The 20,858-nt window shown below is 43.5% G+C and overlaps 1 protein-coding gene across 1 annotated transcript in view; it reads left to right on the forward strand.

The window, feature by feature from the left end:
• The first annotated feature begins 3,892 nt into the window (after nucleotides 1-3,892).
• Nucleotides 3,893-20,858, forward strand: part of LOC137789898 (uncharacterized) — a 55,598-nt gene continuing 38,632 nt past the window's right edge. Inside the window, exons 1-10 of the mRNA XM_068583765.1 lie at nucleotides 3,893-4,182; nucleotides 4,712-4,776; nucleotides 9,693-10,672; nucleotides 12,947-13,130; nucleotides 13,224-13,591; nucleotides 15,873-15,995; nucleotides 16,073-16,270; nucleotides 16,932-17,072; nucleotides 19,340-19,600; nucleotides 20,590-20,770. Of these exons, the coding sequence (XP_068439866.1) occupies nucleotides 9,704-10,672; nucleotides 12,947-13,130; nucleotides 13,224-13,591; nucleotides 15,873-15,995; nucleotides 16,073-16,270; nucleotides 16,932-17,072; nucleotides 19,340-19,600; nucleotides 20,590-20,770 (2,425 nt within the window). The 5' untranslated portion in view covers nucleotides 3,893-4,182; nucleotides 4,712-4,776; nucleotides 9,693-9,703. The remainder of the gene's footprint in view (nucleotides 4,183-4,711; nucleotides 4,777-9,692; nucleotides 10,673-12,946; nucleotides 13,131-13,223; nucleotides 13,592-15,872; nucleotides 15,996-16,072; nucleotides 16,271-16,931; nucleotides 17,073-19,339; nucleotides 19,601-20,589; nucleotides 20,771-20,858) is intronic.

Raw genomic sequence — 20,858 nt, forward strand, 5'->3', positions numbered from 1 at the left:
GTAGTGGTTTACATCTCTTTGTAGTGGTTTACATCTCTTTGTAGTGGTTTACATCTCTTTGTAGCTGTTTACATCTCTTTGTAGTTGTTTACATCTCTTTGTAGTTGTTTACATCTCTTTGTAGTTGTTTACATCTCTTTGTAGTGGTTTACATCTCTTTGTAGCAGTTTACATCTCTTTGTAGTTGTTTACATCTCTTTGTAGTTGTTTACATCTCTTTGTAGTGGTTTACATCTCTTTGTAGTTGTTTACATCTCTTTGTAGTGGTTTACATCTCTTTGTAGCTGTTTACATCTCTTTGTAGTTGTTTACATCTCTTTGTAGTTGTTTACATCTCTTTGTAGTGGTTTACATCTCTTTGTAGCAGTTTACATCTCTTTGTAGTTGTTTACATCTCTTTGTAGTTGTTTACATCTCTTTGTAGCAGTTTACATCTCTTTGTAGTTGTTTACATCTCTTTGTAGTTGTTTACATCTCTTTGTAGTTGTTTACATCTCTTTGTAGCTGTTTACATCTCTTTGTAGTTGTTTACATTGCGTTGTAGTTGTTTGGAGTCATGTTGTAGTTGTTTACATCTCTTTGTAGTTGTTTACATCTCTTTGTAGTTGTTTACATTGCGTTGTAGTTGTTTGGAGTCATGTTGTAGTTGTTTACATCTCTTTGTAGTTGTGTGGAGTCATGTTGTAGTTGTTTACATCTCTTTGTAGTTATGTGGAGTGATGTTGTAGTTGTTTACATTGTGTTGTAGTTGTGTGGAGTCATGTTGTAGTTGTTTACATTGCGTTGTAGTTGTGTGGAGTCATGTTGTAGTTGTTTACATTGCGTTGTAGTTGTGTGGAGTCATGTTGTAGTTGTTTACATTGCGTTGTAGTTGTGTGGAGTCATGTTGTAGTTGTTTACATTGCGTTGTAGTTGTGTGGAGTCATGTTGTAGTTGTTTACATCTCTTTGTAGTTGTGTGGAGTGATGTTGTAGTTGTTTACATTGCGTTGTAGTTGTGTGGAGTCATGTTGTAGTTGTTTACATTGCGTTGTAGTTGTGTGGAGTCATGTTGTAGTTGTTTACATTGCGTTGTAGTTGTGTGGAGTCATGTTGTAGTTGTTTACATTGCGTTGTAGTTGTGTGGAGTCATGTTGTAGTTGTTTACATTGCGTTGTAGTTGTGTGGAGTCATGTTGTAGTTGTTTACATCTCTTTGTAGTTGTGTGGAGTGATGTTGTAGTTGTTTACATTGCGTTGTAGTTGTGTGGAGTGATGTTGTAGTTGTTTACATTGCGTTGTAGTTGTGTGGAGTCATGTTGTAGTTGTTTACATTGCGTTGTAGTTGTGTGGAGTCATGTTGTAGTTGTTTACATTGCGTTGTAGTTGTGTGGAGTCATGTTGTAGTTGTTTACATTGCGTTGTAGTTGTGTGGAGTCAGGGTTAGTGTTAGTTTGAAGACGGTTTCCTCAATAGGATAAGCAGTTGGGATCATAGACAGGAATTCCTAAATCCCTCACAGAGTACACAGTTCTCAGGTGGATCAGACCTGCAGCTGGATGACAGTAACAAAAGCCAACAGCAGGTGGCAGCACTGGACTGTTACTGCTACTAATAATAAATAATACATCATACGTTATTAATAATTCATCATTTATGTTCAGAGGAGAGAGGAATGGCAACAGTTAGGACGCCAGTATGTGGTCATTCATTTAAAGAGCATCATGAACATCGTGAAGAGGTGGTGCTCATGATGTCACTTTGTCTTCTTCATTTCAGACGAAGCTGATAGATGGAGCTCAAACTGGAAGACCGTCTGTTTATATGAGTTGTAAATTGTTCACATATTTTTAATTATAGTTATTAGTATTATAGTGTATATTTTAATGATCTCATTTGTTCATAGTTTTTGCAATCTTTAATTTATGTCGACAGGTATCTTAAAACCAAATATTATCTTTTGTTCTTCTTGTGAAGTTCTTCTACAATGTTAGAAAACAGAATACACAGGATGGGGAACAAAACAAAAAACAACACACACACTAGTTTAAATACCTGCTATATCTATGTATATTTCATTATTATTATTAATATCAATATCAATAATAATAATAATAATACATTTTATTTATATAGCGCTTTTCAAAATTCTCAAAGTGGCTTTACATGGTAAAAATCAACATAAAACAAGGACATCATATAAAATCACAGCAGTAACTACACATTGAAAGCAGATCTGAAAAGGTGCGTTTTGAGGAGTGATGTAAAAGCTGTCAGGTCGCTGATGGGTTTGAGTTCCAGAGGGAGCGGCGATGGACAAAGCTCTGCCCCCCAGGTCCGGTGTTGGTCCTGAGCGGGACAGGAGGTTGGCATCAGAGGAGCGGAGGCAGCGGAGGGAGTGTGGTGCTGGAGCAGCTCGGTGAGGTAGCGGGGCCTGGACGTGAAGCGCTTTGAGAGGGAGAAGAAGGATTTTAAAGTGAATGTGTTTTTTGTGTAAAAAAACCAACAACAAAAAAACCCCAACAACAACACGCTTTTGTAATATTAGTAATAATAATAGTAATAATAATAGTAGAACATATACAAACATTACTCATGATGTGTTTTTCTGTTCACATTCATGAGTGAAACCAGGATCAGGTCTGGATAAAACCAGGATCCGTTTAAACCTGTGAGGTGAGGAAGCACAAAGACTAGAAGTAGAGTTCGTGATGTGCATTGAAGAGACATGAATTCATCCAGAAGGATAGAGAGGAGAGAGGAGCTCAGTGTATCCTAAGGTCCCCCAGCAGTCTAGACCTCTAGCAGCATATCTAGGGGCTACAATGGTTTTGTCCCATTGTAACACATTGGACAAAACCAGAATGACTAGAATATGCAGTTTGGGATTTAAAGGATCTTTTCACCTGTTTTCAAGAGCTTGAATTGTGCCATCAACATTTCATTCACTTTTAGTATCATATTTGTGAATACTGCGTAACCGTCCATGCATACTGATCAAAACATACATCTTTGTCTGAACAGTGAGTTTATGATTCACTAGCTGGAGGCTGATGCTGGGAGGTGATGCTGAAGCCCAGGATGTTCCACCTGAGGAACCACAAGGACTCAAGTGAAAAAAAAGCTGAAAATGCAGCAGAAGGTGTGCTGAGAGCCGGATCCTCTGGATCCATGGACTTGAGTTGGGCACGGTCAGATGATTCTGGAGAGCCAGGTCTTGTGGCTTTGTGCCAATTATAATAAAAGATTGTCTGCTCATTTTCTTTAGATATAGATATATATTTTAGAGTTTGCATATCTTATATATATATATATATATATATATATATATATATATATATATATATATATATATATATATATATATATATTAGTATTCCTATTTTGAATAAATACATATTTACTCAGTTGAAAACAAAAAGGCATGCTGTCCACCTGAAAATGTCTTTAAAAAAACTAAAATTCAAATCTAGTTTTTCATGCCTAAAGAGCAATAAAAACACTTGGTAAAAAGTGAGTGATGGGGTTAGCAGAATGAAAGGGTGATGGGGTGACGGTATGTAGACACAGACACGTGTACTCCTGTTCTCCACGGTGTCTTTACTTAGACTTCGGCATCCTGGCATCCTGACAGCAACACTGTGTGACGTTCATCTTCTTTTGTTTCGTAAACCTGTGAACTCCATAGTGGTCCATTTGTGTGCAACAAATCTGTTCTTTTACACTGAAAATAAAACATATAAAACCCTATGTTTAAGTAAATAAAGCGTCACTATTGATGTTAAATATTTGCGAAGAAAACTCCAAATCCTCTAGGAGCAGAAAGCTGGGAATAACGCCTACGGTTTTCTTAGAGTCTCAGATTTACTATGTTTGTCATAGAACGCGAATGCAGCACACGCTCGTGAGGTAGCCGGCTAACACAATAAGACAGTGAGCATCTCTGAAGGTGCACTTCTTACTTTCCTCCCATAGTGTACTCAACTGCAGCTGCGCTAACGTTACGAAATGCCAAAACGGCCACAATGGCTCTGAACACTGGTTATTAATTGACTCATAGGACTCATGTTGAGATAAACATCCGCTAGCTACACACTTCTGGTATTGTTTGCTAGCGCCAGCTAGCGTAGCAGCTCGCGAGCTGCGCGTGAGAGAGAGAAGATGCGCACTCGTCAACCGCAACTAAACGTCCTGCACAATAACAGGTAGCTGGAGAGTCAGTCAGCCGTGCGTCACCAGACATTTGAGTTGTGTTGCTGCTGAGTTGTACACGTATTGCTTGAACATAGCGTTGAGTGTTTCAGGTGGTGTAACGTTAAACTCTCGTGACGTCTGTCTCGAGCTCATCACGTCCCCACGTCAGTCAGTGCAACCTTTCACCTTTCAACGTGTCCTCTGAGCTGTTACCGCAGCAGAAATGTGATGGCCTTCAGTTCTTTATTTTACACATTATTTTAGAGCAAATATAATCATTCATGGCCACATATAAAGCTTCATTCTGACTGCCAGGTCAGTGTTTAATGTAACGATACATGTAGCCAGCTAATATTGTTATACGTTACATTTATTCAGTCTGTGACTTTTCCTCAGGATGCTTGAGAACACGATGCATATCCTGCTCAAGTGTGTGTGTGTGCGTGCAATCTGACTGTGGTCTAACTTGTTGACCCCTGTGACCTTCCTCTTTGACTGAATACTTATTGTGTCCTGTTCTCTCTGCTCTTGTGCTGACAGCCACACCCGAGCGGTGAGGAGAGAGGAGAGATGCACTGACCTCACGACACACTGACCGACACGCGGTATGTTGTTCACGGCTGCTGCCACTACCCAGAGTCCGTTAAGATGTGGTTTTCCTGCATGCATATGTCTTAAATGAAGACGTTTCAATTATTTGAAGAAGTCTGCAGTCATGGAGCCGAATGCATGGGCTTGACTAGTTTAGCTCTAGTTTGTGATGTGAAGCCCTCAGTGGTACAGAAGTCAGCAAGTCAATCACCAAAAGAGGTGAATGTGCTAAAATGTGACTTTGTCGTAACTATGCACACACTGATCCAGTGATTTAAAGTCACATTCTTAAGCTCTGTTTTGTTTCCTTAGGCACTCGTTTGTTTTTAGAAGTGATGAGGCAGTGACAGTGTCTTTGCTCACAGGTCTATCACACAGCAGGTGAATCAGCTGGGTTCAATGGGAATGTGAAACTTAAAGTTAGTTTCTTTCTCCTCCCTTCCCCAGTCACCTCAGGCTTCTCTTGTTTTGTTTTCCCTTCTGGTATGTCATTGCAAGGGTAGGGTTGCAAACCAGTTTATTACCAGATGACGTGGCAATAAAAATATCATTGAGTTTGTGTCCCTGCAGATATGCTTTGACAAACGGACATGAATGAATTCGGGCCTCAGACAACTAGATGAACCCTCGGTCATGAAAGACAGTGTGCTGCCACTTTAGTTTGCGTTGTGTTTGCTCCTTTCATTGCTTTGCATGTGAGGTAAGACATAACCATTTCCAGGAATATGAGAGTGTGGCATGTCACAAGAAGCCATAGACTTGAATGAGCTCACTGGTTACTTTCAGTTTTGTTTCTCTGTGGCCTGGCTCAGAATGAAACCCGGAGAAGGAGGAGGCGGAGGAGGAGGAGGAGGAGGAGGAGGAAGAGGATGAGGGGTTTAAAAGCTAAAACGGGAAGTTTGCCGGATAAAACGTCAGTCCAGCTTCTGGGGGAGATGTACTTCAGACCTAGTCATTTGAAGGAATAGGTAAGATAGACGCTGGCTCTTTTCCTTTAACTTTGTGCTGTTGACTCTACGCATGTGCCTCTGGATGAATGAGGAGCTCATTAGCAGCATGGTGGTTTCAAGGTTTTGGTACAACTACGGTTATGATTAGCCTATTTGTATGGAGTTCATTCCATAGTCTAACTAAAAAAGGCTGTATTTGTGTCAATAAGTGGGTTGACAAGTGTAAACCTGTTGCAAGTTATGTTATCAATGCATCATTATGTTCTATAGTCATAAACAAGCATCAATGATTTATTCATTGGGTGTGGCTCTGTCGGAAGACAATGTAATCCAACTTGTTGCACTTTATTTTGTCTCCAGATTGTATTGGCTTCCTGGTTTGGAAGCTGGTTTAGCTAAAGGGTTTGGTGGTTACAGCCCTTCAATGCACGATTGCAATTTCAGCATTGACAACGATTGTGCCCCGAGCATTTAGTATGAGAAAGATCAATGCTTTGAGTCTTGTTCTTTCAGCACTCGGTCAACAGTAGCAGACTTTGCTATTTAGAGACCAAATCTTTTGTTGTCGTAAATAATAATAATTATGATAATAATAGTAGGGCTGCAACAATGAATGGATAACGTCGATAAAAATCGATAATTAAAAAAGTTGGCCATGAATTTCATTATCGATTCATTGTGTCGAGCGGATATTTCCCCGGTCAGTCGCGGAGATGTTTGAGTTTAAAAGTTGAGTTGCGCGCAGCAGCCAGAAGGTCCAGAAGGTTCTGGTGCAGCTCGGTGTATCCTCTCTATGTGACTGCGTGGTCACGTTGCTTGCTACGATAACGTAGCAGCTAGGCTAACCGTTGTCGGTAGCTCGCTAGCGAGTCGTTCATTCCCCTTGTTTGAGCCAGGCTGTTGGGTTAGATAACGTCTTATTGAAATGATTCTTTGTTTTAAAATACCGCAGAGACTTCAAGAGAAACAAGCAGTAAACATCTCCTCTGAGGTGCAGAACGCAGACCTGCATCCAACAGTCTGTATGATGAGGCTTCAAGACATGTTCATGACATGTTCAAGACATGTTCATGACATGTTCAACAGTCTGTATGATGAGGCTTCATGACATGTTCATGACATGTTCAAGACATGTTCAACAGTCTGTATGATGAGGCTTCATGACATGTTCATGACATGTTCATGACATGTTCAACAGTCTGTATGATGAGGCTTCAAGACATGTTCATGACATGTTCATGACATGTTCAACAGTCTGTATGATGAGGCTTCAAGACATGTTCATGACATGTTCATGACATGTTCAACAGTCTGTATGATGAGGCTTCATGACATGTTCATGACATGTTCATGACATGTTCATGACATGTTCAACAGTCTGTATGATGAGGCTTCATGACATGTCCAACAGTCTGTATGATGAGGCTTCAAGACATGTTCATGACATGTTCAAGACATGTTCAACAGTCTGTATGATGAGGCTTCATGACATGTTCATGACATGTTCATGACATGTTCAACAGTCTGTATGATGAGGCTTCAAGACATGTTCATGACATGTTCATGACATGTTCATGACATGTTCATGACATGTTCAACAGTCTGTATGATGAGGCTTCATGACATGTTCATGACATGTTCATGACATGTTCATGACATGTTCAACAGTCTGTATGATGAGGCTTCATGACATGTTCATGACATGTTCATGACATGTTCAACAGTCTGTATGATGAGGCTTCATGACATGTTCATGACATGTTCATGACATGTTCATGACATGTTCAACAGTCTGTATGATGAGGCTTCATGACATGTTCATGACATGTTCAAGACATGTTCAACAGTCTGTATGATGAGGCTTCAAGACATGTTCATGACATGTTCAAGACATGTTCAACAGTCTGTATGATGAGGCTTCATGACATGTTCATGACATGTTCAACAGTCTGTATGATGAGGCTTCAAGACATGTTCATGACATGTTCATGACATGTTCATGACATGTTCAACAGTCTGTATGATGAGGCTTCAAGACATGTTCATGACATGTTCAAGACATGTTCAACAGTCTGTATGATGAGGCTTCATGACATGTTCATGACATGTTCATGACATGTTCAACAGTCTGTATGATGAGGCTTCATGACATGTTCATGACATGTTCATGACATGTTCAACAGTCTGTATGATGAGGCTTCATGACATGTTCATGACATGTTCATGACATGTTCAAGACATGTTCAACAGTCTGTATGATGAGGCTTCATGACATGTTCATGACATGTTCATGACATGTTCATGACATGTTCAACAGTCTGTATGATGAGGCTTCATAACATGTTCATGACATGTTCAACAGTCTGTATGATGAGGCTTCAAGACATGTTCATGACATGTTCATGACATGTTCAACAGTCTGTATGATGAGGCTTCAAGACATGTTCATGACATGTTCATGACATGTTCAAGACATGTTCATGACATGTTCATGACATGTTCAACAGTCTGTATGATGAGGCTTCATAACATGTTCATGACATGTTCATGACATGTTCAACAGTCTGTATGATGAGGCTTCATAACATGTTCATGACATGTTATGACATGTTCATGACATGTTCATGACATGTTTATGACATGTTCATGACATGTTCATGACATGTTTATGACATGTTCATGACATGTTCATGACATGTTCAACAGTCTGTATGATGAGGCTTCATAACATGTTCATGACATGTTCAACAGTCTGTATGATGAGGCTTCAAGACATGTTCATGACATGTTCATGACATGTTCATGACATGTTCAAGACATGTTCAAGACATGTTCAAGACATGTTCAAGACATGTTCATGACATGTTCATGACATGTTCATGACATGTTCAACAGTCTGTATGATGAGGCTTCATGACATGTTCAACAGTCTGTATGATGACATGTTCATGACATGTTTATGACATGTTCATGACATGTTCAACAGTCTGTATGATGAGGCTTCATGACATGCAGAGGAAGTGTTGCTGGGATTTAGGGTTTAATATCTAATCAATAACTTTTTTTAGGTAAAGTGCAGTCCGTACGTTATCTGTTGTGCGTCTGTGTGTGTGTGTGTGCGTCTGTGAGTGTGTGTGTGTGTGTGTGTGTGTGTGTGCGTCTGTGAATGTGTGTGTATGAGCGTCTGTGAATGTGTCTGTAAGTGTGTGAGTGAGTCTTTGAGTGAGTGTGTGAGTGTGTGTGTGTGTGTGTGTATGCTTTTTGATAAATAAAAAAAATGTTTTAATCGAAAAAATAATCAACCGATAAATCGATTATTAAAATAATCGTTAGTTGCAGCCATAAATAATAGTAACAAATATTGTCATTAAATGAAAAGCAACAAGCATATGAACAGGCTCTTTTCATATTTTTGTGATGTTAAAAAGAGTTTAAATATTCCACTAAAGATATACAGTAGCCAATAACCTTTTTATTAGAATAAAGACATAACGTAAAGAAACATTTCTGGTCCGTTGCATTTGGTTATTCAACAATTGTGAGTCAGTTCATGGTCTAATCAGTCGTTTTGTTATTCCTCGAATAAATGATATTCTTTATGCTTTTTACATGCAGAATGACTTGAGTCCAAGAAGCGCATGAACACATCTCTGGTTCACACCAGATTTAAAGTGGTGTTCTTGTGGGATTCTTTGCTTTACAGATCTGTCGATAACATCAAGTTATTGATTAGTCGACCAAATCGTACGAGTAGAAGTTGACTAGGAGTTTGTTTGGTGGGAGACTTCTATATATTCTGTTCTCATATTGGCAGGGTTTAGGTATCTGCCTCCTCTTCTTCTCTGTCCACCAGTGAGGATCGTTCTCTGTTGTTTTAAACCACATGCACCGCATGCAGCCTCGTCGTGAGAGCACACACTGTTGGTGTCCTACTTTGCAGGCTTTGTCTGTTATTAATGGACTCTTTTCTCCTTTTATAGCATCCGTAAAAATGGAGAAGGTTCTGAAGAATGTAGTGGCCATGGTGAAGGAGCACCCAGATGGGATCCCCCTTAAAAAGTTGGCTGTGTTCTACAGCCAGACGTACCACAAGAACCTGACTTTATCCTCCATAGGCTTTGACTCCATGTCCAGCCTGGTGGCCTATCTGGACAGGGATCTGGTTGTGGAGGAAGAACTGGTGCGTCACAAGGCCCACTGCCGCTCTAGACAGGCCGGGGCATCAACTAAAGCTACAGAAGACAGCAAGAATATAGAGGGGGCTTTGGAAGATGTGGTGGCCATGGTGCAGCAGCACTCCGCTGGGATCCCCCTGAAAAAGCTCTCTGTCACCTACAGCCAGACATACCACAAGAACCTGACTCTATCCTCACTGGGCTTCAATTCCCTGGCCAGCCTGGTGGCCGCTCTGGACAGGGATCTGGTTGTGGAGGAGGAACAGGTGTTTTATAAGCACCATCAGCGTGGTAGTGGGGCTGGAGCTGGAGCATCAGCAAAACATACAGAAGAAAAGATTGAGAAGGTTCTGGAAAATGTTGTGGCCATGATGACAGAACTCCCAGATGGGATCCCTCTGAAGATGGTGGCTGGAGTCTACAGCCAGAGATACCGCCACAACCTGGCCTTAGCCTCTCTGGGCTTCCAGACGATGTCCTGCCTGGTAGCATCTTTGAAAGGAGATCTCGTGGTGAGGGGGGACATGATGTTCCATAAGATCCACCAGCCTCACAATCAGCCCGCAGATGAGAAGCCAGCAAAGGCCACAGAGGACAACAGGCCCGCAACACCACAGAGAAAGGAACGTTCTGGGAGGAGTAGCACTACTCCAAGTGCTCCAGCGCCTCAGGTGGATGATGTGCCTCCCACTGCCTCTGTCCGTCTCCCAGTTAACCCACTCTCTCCTGCGTCCAAGCCAGCGGAGCAGTTGACCCAGCAGCAGCTGTACCAGAGGGTCATAGAGGTCAGTTATGAAGACTAATATATTCACCACAGGGGATTTTGCTGTCAGGCTTTCTCTGTTAGCATTGCGCTCATTTAACTTGAGCTATTAATGACCCAGACAGTTTAAGTTTCATCCAAACGTGTAGCTAAAACTTGACAGGAACCAATACACCATGCCGAAGGACAGAAGACTTAAAAAGTAGACATTTCACAAGGACAATAGTCCACAATGCTACTAAGGCTGGCGCGTGTTAACGGGGCAAAGTCAATATCCAAATGGAAACCCCCAACCCAACACCTTTAAGTCTTTAAAACGGTCAATAATATATAGTTTAATTAATTAATTAGGCACAGTAATATCCTAAAACAGCTGGGCACAAGTTTTAGAAAACATTATTCTGGAGGAAGTTGTGTATTTGATTGTGCCTATTTTTGTTCCACACGTGTATCATCTCTAAGCTGGAGTTTTAGTAGTATGTTAGACTGGATGAAAATAAACTTGTGAGAATCAAAAAATAATGCCATCCCTAACCTATCGAATGCTTCACCACAGTACATTTAAAGAGGACTTGTGATTAATGTTTGTCAGTACAGCTGAGAGAGTGGGAGCAGTGTGGTGTGATCGGTGACCTCGGCTCCCTCGAGCACAGTGATTCTCACCTGGTGTGCTTTTATTTTGAAGGGAATTTTTTTATTTTGAAGGCGAGTGCCGTCTATTCACACTCGTGATAATGCTGCGTTCCTGCCTTGAGTTTGCAATCATTCACTTCATTCACGCTAGACTCCCAGAAAGGGGAGGGGCTTAACGCCTGGAAACAGTTGACTTCCTCCTTTCACTGTTGAACCACTAATTCTGCTTCACATGTCGTAAAAGTCACACAAACGTCGGAACATCAAACGTCCTCGTGTCTGGGTTCATAATAGTATTTGTGTATGAGGCCCATTCTTCACGCCGCCCGGAGGAAACGCGCGTTACTGGCATCCCTCCATCTGTACTCTGCCTCTGCATTAATGTACAGGGTCCCTCGTTTATCTGGGGGATTCGTTCCAAAAACAACCCGCGATAGACGAAATCCGCAAAGTAGTGACCTTTATTTTTTACCATTATTCTACATGTTTTAAGGCCGTAAAACCCCTAACCTCACACTTTTATACACTTTTTCAGACAGGCGTTAACATTGTCTCACATTTCTCTCTTATTTAAACATCTCAAAGTTTAAACTTTCGCAGATTTAAAAAATAAGCCCAAACATGTTTAACAAATTTCATTTTACTGATCAATCTACGAGGTCCTCTGACCGCCTCTTTGTCCTGGAGCCGCTCCGCTGACTTTTTATCTGGACGTATTCTGTCCTGTACAGGAGACGCTGCACGAGGAGACTGATCACAAGGTGTACAGGACAGACCCTCAGCCAATCAGGACGCAGAACACAATGCACGGTTCTCCTTTAGCCAATCAGGACGCAGAACACAATGCACGGTTCTCCTTTAGCCAATCAGGACGCAGAACACAATGCACGGTTCTCCTTTAGCCAATCAGGACGCAGAACACAATGCACCTTCACACGCTGTAAAAAAAAAAAAAGCAACAAAAAAAAATATGCGAAAGGTGAATTGCGATATAGCGAGGGACGACTGTACTCGCAACGCTTCTGCTGTGAACGCAGCAGACATCCAGACTGAAACTCTTGTCAGGAGCAAAAAGCATTTCTTCCAGTTCAAACTGGGAGAACTGATACGGATGTGTGTATTACCTTGTATCCTAAAGATGGACCTTTAGGTTTTCAATCAACTATAAAACTATTTTTTTTGTGCATACTGTGATATCCTCTACTACCTCCGGTCAAACCGCACCATCTTTTCATTCAATCAATGTGAGAAGTGTAAAATGGGTCCTGCAGCCAGACCAGTTGAGAAGCACTGCTCTGGCAGGAGGAGTCACTTCTGTAAGGCTTCAAGAGGCCTGAGAACCCTTCACTGGATCTCTGATCATGTTCATGATTTAATGTGACTCAACAGCATGTTTGCTGCTCTGATATGTTGTGGAAACATTTTGAAACAAAAGCTTTACATGTCAAAGCAGGTAAGTTATTGCTTTCAGTGTCATACAGACAGATTATCAGAACCTGGTAAGACTTAAAAAAATAGCTTTCAATATATCCGGCTAATAACTTGTATGTACTCATCTAAAAAGTGACCTTTGACTTTTACAGCATGGAAAGTCTTTGCCACTGTCTACATTTGTACTGTATGTAAAGCAGTGGGCCAGTACACGTTTCTGTATGTGTTGCAGGTGATTAACAAGCACCAGTTGAGTGCTCCATCAATGGACCAGCTCCAAACCTGCTACTTCCAGCAGTTTGATGAACCGCTTCCTATCTCACAGTACATGACTCTGTATGACAGCTGGGAAGCTTCAGGCCCGAAGAAGCTTCCCACTCACTCTGAGCCAACAGCAGATCCCAAGACTGCTGCAGGTAGCCATGACGGCATTCACGTTCATGCATTAAAACAAAGATTGTCTCTTCCATAGTTCTAAAACCAGCATGTGTTGACATATCCCTCCACAGTTGCACAGCATGTAACGAGAAAGCCTGAAGAAGAAAACCCACAACAGCCCATTGTGTCCAACTTCCTATCTAGCTCTGACTTCCCAGTGCTGGGGACAAACGTGAGCTCACCCAAAGAGAAGAAGAACACAGTTAGAGATGCATCCAAGAGAGAGGGCAGTGCCACCATGTTCAGAGAAGGCTTTCATGCCCAGCTGAGAGAGGTCCACGGAGCCAACATGCGGGCAGTGGAGGCTATGGAGACGGCCGAGCAAGAGCTCACAGGCTGGAAGAGGACCAGAGCCCTGGACCAGGATGCAGTCAACAGCCTGATGGAAGACGTGATACGAGACATCTCTGCAGAGGGAGAGCTGGTCACCAAAGAGAAGGTGAGGGGGAGAGGACACCTATAGTGACTGCTGACACTCCTGTCTGTATGTGGTAAACAGGAAGCTAGAGCCACAGGCCATTAGCTTAGCTTAGCAAAAGGAAGAAGCAAGGGTAAACGTCAAACTTAGTTCCGTCCAAAGGTAAAAATATACACTGCCAGGCCAAAAACAAGTCACCACCTGGATGTAACTCCTACTGCCTACTGTACCAGCCTGTGGGGGCAGTGCTGTGATCTGGGGTTGCTGCAGTTGCTCAGGTCTAGGTTCAGCAACAACCAGGTTCAGCAACAACCAGGTTATTCCATCATGGATTGTTTCCTCCCTGATGGCACAGGCATATTCCAAGATGACAATGCAGGATTCATGGGGCTCAGATGGTGAAAGAGTGGTTGAGGTAGCATGAGACATCATGTTCACACATGGAGTCCAGACCTGAACCCCAGTGAGAGTCTCTGGACGTGCTGGAGAAGCTTTGCAGCGGTCAGACTCTACCATCATCAACACAAGATCTTGGTGAGAAATTAATGCAACACTGGATGGAAATGCATCTTGTGACATTGCAGAGGCTCATGGAATCAATGCCACAGAGAATGCTGTAATCAAAGCTGACGGCGCTCCAACCAAATATTAGTGTGTGTTTTTGGTGGCGACTTGATTTTTGGCCAGTCAGTGTATATCAGCTCACTACCACCTCTACAATGTAACTAGTTTCTCCATTACTGTTCACTAGTCGTCACTTCTCTCTTCCTGCTGTGGTACCTGTATCACAGCACCTACACCTGTATCACAGCACCTATACCTGTATCACAGCACCTATACCTGTATCACAGCACCTATACCTGTATCTCAGCACCTATACCTGTATCACAGCACCTATACCTGTATCACAGCACCTATACCTGTATCTCAGCACCTATACCTGTATCACAGCACCTACACCTGTATCTCAGCACCTATACCTGTATCTCAGCACCTATACCTGTATCTCAGCACCTATACCTGTATCTCAGCACCTATACCTGTATCTCAGCACCTATACCTGTATCACAGCACCTATACCTGTATCACAGCACCTATACCTGTATCTCAGCACCTATACTTGTATCTCAGTACTGATACCTGTATCTCAGCACCTATACCTGTATCTCAGCACCTATACCTGTATCTCAGCACCTATACCTGTATCTCAGCACCTATACCTGTATCTCAGTACTGATACCTGTATCTCAGCACCGATACCTGTATCTCAGCACCTATACCTGTATCTCAGTACTGATACCTGTATCTCAGCACCTATACATGTATCTCAGCACCTATACCTGTATCTCAGCACCTATACCTGTATCACAGCACCTATACCTGTATCTCAGCACCTATACCTGTATCTCAGCACCTATACCTGTATCTCAGTACTGATACCTGTATCTCAGCACCTATACATGTATCTCAGCACCTATACCTGTATCACAGCACCTATACCTGTATCTCAGCACCTATACCTGTATCTCAGCACCTATACCTGTATCACAGCACCTACACCTGTATCTCAGCACCTATACCTGTATCACAGCACCTATACCTGTATCTCAGCACCTATACCTGTATCTCAGCACCTATACCTGTATCTCAGCACCTATACCTGTATCTCAGCACCTATACCTGTATCTCAGCACCTATACATGTATCTCAGCACCTATACCTGTATCACAGCACCTATACCTGTATCTCAGCACCTATACCTGTATCTCAGCACCTATACCTGTATCACAGCACCTACACCTGTATCTCAGCACCTATACCTGTATCACAGCACCTATACCTGTATCTCAGCACCTATACCTGTATCTCAGCACCTATACCTGTATCTCAGCACCTATACCTGTATCACAGCACCTATACCTGTATCTCAGCACCTATACCTGTATCTCAGCACCTATACCTGTATCTCAGCACCTATACCTGTATCTCAGCACCTATACCTGTATCTCAGCACCTATACCTGTATCTCAGCACCTACACCTGTATCTCAGCACCTATACCTGTATCTCAGTACTGATACCTGTCAGTGAAAACAAACACCATAGTGACCCCTCCTGAAATCGCTGAGTGAATAAATAAACTTCCCCTTGTACCTTTCAGTTGGTGTCGTGGGTGCAGATGGACAGACATTGTCCCTTTCAGCGAGCAGACGTCTTTCACTGGCGTATCGTATTTCCGTATTTGCTGCTGAAACAATCCAATGCCGTGCATCTCATTTCCTGCTTGTCCCGGCTGGTTCCAGGTGATCTCCAGGGTGTGCACGCTGATGCAGATTCCCTCCTTGGAGGGCAGGATCAAACCCTGGACGCTTCCGGCTTTGAAAGACCTTCAATACGTCATGAGAGAGATCAACATGTTCATAGAGGTTGGCACATGCATTTTCCAATACTTGTTTTGATGTGGATGTTTGGTTGCTATTGAAGTATTTTCTCTTTTTGCCAGTCTAGTGTAGCAGTGACATCCATCTGTACCTTGTACGAGCTGGGCCAGTCTCTGGCCGGCCTGAAGGACAAGAAGCGTTACGAGGAGCTGAACCTGGGGCCGCTCTGCAAGCTGCCGCTCGTCCACCGCATGTTTAAGATAGACAGTAACACCAAGGACGATGACATCCACCAGATCCAGACCATTGATATCTTAAAGGTAGACTCATATTTGATGAAACTGCTACTAAACATTGACCAACAAATCGTATGTTGTTTATATATTTTATTTTATTCATATAGAGCTTTGCATTAAAGCTTTACAGATTCATATTGCGTAATCTGAGTCCCTTTTTGTGATTGGATTATTAACTTTTGAAGCAACAAGGTTTATTTGATCAATGTGGATCTGGTAAAAGGCAATGAACCATGTTTCAGCTATGTTTTCAGATGATTTCACATGAATTGACTTGTTTTTTTAAAGATTATTTTTTACATTACATAATTCATCATATTTGTATTCATTGGCATAGCTTTAATGTACAGCGCAAAGCATCTATAGCTACATAAAATATCAACAAACTGTTCAAAAAAACACCACATTGTCTCAGTTTATGGAGAAAATCCACATCAGTTCAAATCAGGACGGTCAGGAAAATAGTTGAAAGGACTTGAAGGAGCTATACAACAGTATATGCATGTAGCTGAGGCCGCTGGAGCACTTGTGCACCACGGTGAGCACCTCATGCCTCTGTGAGTGTGGATGCTCGCATTTGCATGCCATTGATCTCTTCCTGGTGACAACATGTGGTTCTAGGTCTATATCATCTGAACTTTGAATTATTTTGCCTGAGGGTGTCTACTCTGCTTCCACTGTTTAGCAAATCCGTGTGTTTCGGAGGCAGCAGAGCAAGCCAAAGGTAGACCTGGCTGAGTTCATGAAGTATCTGGCCGACCACTACAACTGTGACTCCCCCTACGAGCTGGGTGTCAGGATCCACAGCATCGGGCTGCCCATCGCGGTAAGAGACCGCCTGCAGCAACCTTCTTGAGTTGTCTAACAGTAACACAACAGTGTAGCTGCTATCGTTTTCACCTTATAAGTCTGTGTGGGAGTGATCATGACAAAATCACTGTGACTGTATCACACATGTACTTGATACAGTCTTAACAGTATCTAGTACAGACACATGCTGTAAGTCTCTATATTAGCCTACTATCAAAATGACTACGTAGGCTACAAATACATGAGCATTCATGATTAAATGTTTATTTTCCCTGCAGAGCAACCCTGTCTCCTACAAACTTACTCCAGAATACACATCTTCAATTACGTTGACTAGAAACGTATTTTCTCCCTGATTACGTCTGTCTTTGACGTATTACAAATACGTTGATTATTCGTCTGTGATTGACGTACTAAAATAAGTTTATAATCGTGTGTTTGTGTTATCGTTTTCTTGCTTTCCCGCTGAATTTAAGCATATTTGAATTTCTAAACTCTGCGGAGGAAAAGAAAAGGGGCGGTGTGGGGCCGGTAACGGGGCCGAAGGTGCCGGTAACGGCCCGCGTCGCACTGGGGTCAGGGCCGGTAACGGCCCGCGTCGCACTGGGGTCCGGGCCGGTAACGGCCCGCGTCGCACTGGGGTCCGGGCCGGTAACGGCTGGGTCCGGTCTTCTCTAAGTCGGGTTGTTTGTGACTCCCCAAAGGGGGAGATAAACTCATGCAGTGCAGTGAACCTCTGCAGTGAACTCAACAGACACTCGGATCATCTCCTCAAAGCCAACATGCAGGCAATGCTCCTGCATTGGCAATGAAAGCAAATGATTTGGTCCAAGAACTGTTGAGTCCTCTGTTCTCCTCAGCTAACTTTCTCTCTGTCCCTGTGGGGTTCATGGCCCGTCACACATCTGCAGGTTTGTTTGCAACACCCTGTCTGGCACCGCGCCGAGCTGAAAGACACACATGCTGTGACGCAAATCTTCGTTGACAGAAGTTGAAATTTTATATTTTTCTACACATTTTTACAGCATTGGAAAACGTTAAGAATGTTTGTCCTCCTACAGAAACCACTTTAAAACAAATAATATATTTTGTCAGACTCTGGTCACCATGACCTCCTCCTCTCCTCAGACTCTGGTCACCATGACCTCCTCCTCTCCTCAGACTCTGGTCACCATGACCTCCTCCTCTCCTCAGACTCTGGTCACCATGACCTCCTCCTCTCCTCAGACTCTGGTCACCATGACCTCCTCCTCTCCTCAGACTCTGGTCACCATGACCTCCTCCTCTCCTCAGACTCTGGTCACCATGACCTCCTCCTCTCCTCAGACTTTAGTGACCATGACCTCCTCCTCTCCTCAGACTCTGGTCACCATGACCTCCTCCTCTCCTCAGACTTTAGTGACCATGACCTCCTCCTCTCCTCAGACTCTGGTCACCATGACCTCCTCCTCTCCTCAGACTCTGGTCACCATGACCTCCTCCTCTCCTCAGACTCTGGTCACCATGACCTCCTCCTCTCCTCAGACTTTAGTGACCATGACCTCCTCCTCTCCTCAGACTTTAGTGACCATGACCTCCTCCTCTCCTCAGACTCTGGTCACCATGACCTCCTCCTCTCCTCAGACTCTGGTCACCATGACCTCCTCCTCTCCTCAGACTTTAGTGACCATGACCTCCTCCTCTCCTCAGACTCTGGTCACCATGACCTCCTCCTCTCCTCAGACTCTGGTCACCATGACCTCCTCCTCTCCTCAGCCTCTGGTCACCATGACCTCCTCCTCTCCTCAGACTCTGGTCACCATGACCTCCTCCTCTCCTCAGACTCTGGTCACCATGACCTCCTCCTCTCCTCAGACTTTAGTGACCATGACCTCCTCCTCTCCTCAGACTCTGGTCACCATGACCTCCTCCTCTCCTCAGACTCTGGTCACCATGACCTCCTCCTCTCCTCAGACTTTAGTGACCATGACCTCCTCCTCTCCTCAGACTCTGGTCACCATGACCTCCTCCTCTCCTCAGACTCTGGTCACCATGACCTCCTCCTCTCCTCAGATTCTGGTCACCATGACCTCCTCCTCTCCTCAGCCTCTGGTCACCTCATCATTCTCCTTCTCACTGCAGCCCACCATTGACCACAGCATCCTCCTCTCCCGTATTGAATCGTCCCTCAGTATCACAGACTGCTCTTTCCTGGCTCACGTCCTACCTAGCCTTTCAATAAAACCATGCTTAGTTTGTATATTACTCTCAGCTTGTATAACGATGCTTCTCCACCTCCTTCAGACCTTACTGAAGGTGAGTCGGTGTGAGCACCAAATCTTGGAACAAGCCAGGGAGCTCATCCAGAAGGAGCTGGAGGAGGAAACGTACGAGCGGCTGAGAAAGATAAAGAAGAGCGTGTTGGAGCCGGTGCAAGGAGCAGGTTCCTTCTCCTGCCCAGGCAGCCTGGACCTCAGGAGGAAGTACGCCTCCATGCCTGCAGCCGAGGTATCGCTGGCAGTCTTCTCCAACGCAGAGGGGGTGTTCAGTCCCAAGATGGCCCAGGTGGGTTCTACACACTGACAGCTGTATTCTAGTAATGAATCGGACGCTAACTCAGTGGCAGTGAGCGTTTTGAGACCATGCTTTTGGGCGTCTGGTCCTGTGTCCCACACTGCTGCTTAAAGCTGCAGGGTGTTTGTTCCATGAGCCTGGAGGGGGAACAAAGCGTCACAGAGCTGCTCTCCAGTGCAATAACACAAAGTCACCTTTGACCCTGGGCTACAGTAGTTCAGTCCTGGTGTGCCTGTCCCTGCTCTGACGTGGCTCCATTCCTTCATGGTCTTGTTTGTGAATGTGTGTGTGTGTGTGATTCGTAATGTGAAAGTGATCGTGCTTGGAAAACAAAGTGCTTAATCTGCTTAATCGTTAAAGAATTCAAATAAAAGGTTTACTTTAGCAAATGAATTACTGGCTAGCTAGGCATTTGATTTGTGGGTAAACTCTTAATGACATGTACTTGTACATGTACTCAATCTTTCTACAACTCATCAAACACAGTAGGCATTTGTAATCACCATGAAGGTAACCTTTATTATAAGTCAGATGATTTCATAAACACCTGCATTGGCTTACCCCCATCTGTCCCAACGTATCCTGAGATGGAAGGTTTAAAGCAATACTATTGTCACATGCTGTAGTGGCCGATCAACGTGTCGGCCACTCTGCTGGGTGCGGGATAAGATCCTGTTTCTCACGCGCTGCTTCGGTTAAAAAGAGTCCAGCCGTTGATATATCTTTGTATTATTGCACATTTAATTATCGACTGACGGCAGTTACAAGTTGTTATTTGGACTTCCTGAGTTGTTTTGCGAAGTATTTGGTCTAGCGGTAAAAACCGTCTGATCTCCCCGTCACCCATGCATCATCAATCCCTCTTGCTCGTACCGGTGCCCCGTATTTAAACTATCACAATAAAACACACATTACCACAATAAAATACACACCCGTGACTAATGGCTCCTACACATGCCTTTGTTTAACTTCCAATCCAGCACATCCAGAACTTCCTGCTGCAGGTGTCAGGTAACCGGCTGGCAAAGGCTCTGTTTCAGCTGGCCATCTGTGGAGGCTCACTGGCCGTCCCACTGGACCTGGTGCCCAAAGACAAGTCATCCAACACCACGGGACAAACTAAGAGTGAGGACAAACCCACCAGCTCCCTCCCCAGTGAAGGTATTAATGCAGGATGCAGTGTGTCTGCCTCACATATGAACTCATCTGATGAGGTATCCTTCTTGTTGTCTATGATTTACAGACATTT

The sequence above is a fragment of the Clinocottus analis genome, unplaced genomic scaffold (assembly GCF_023055335.1).
Source record: "Clinocottus analis isolate CAN_PGR_092001 unplaced genomic scaffold, fCliAna1.0.p SCAF_19, whole genome shotgun sequence".
NCBI classification, from domain to species: Eukaryota; Metazoa; Chordata; class Actinopteri; order Perciformes; family Cottidae; genus Clinocottus; species Clinocottus analis.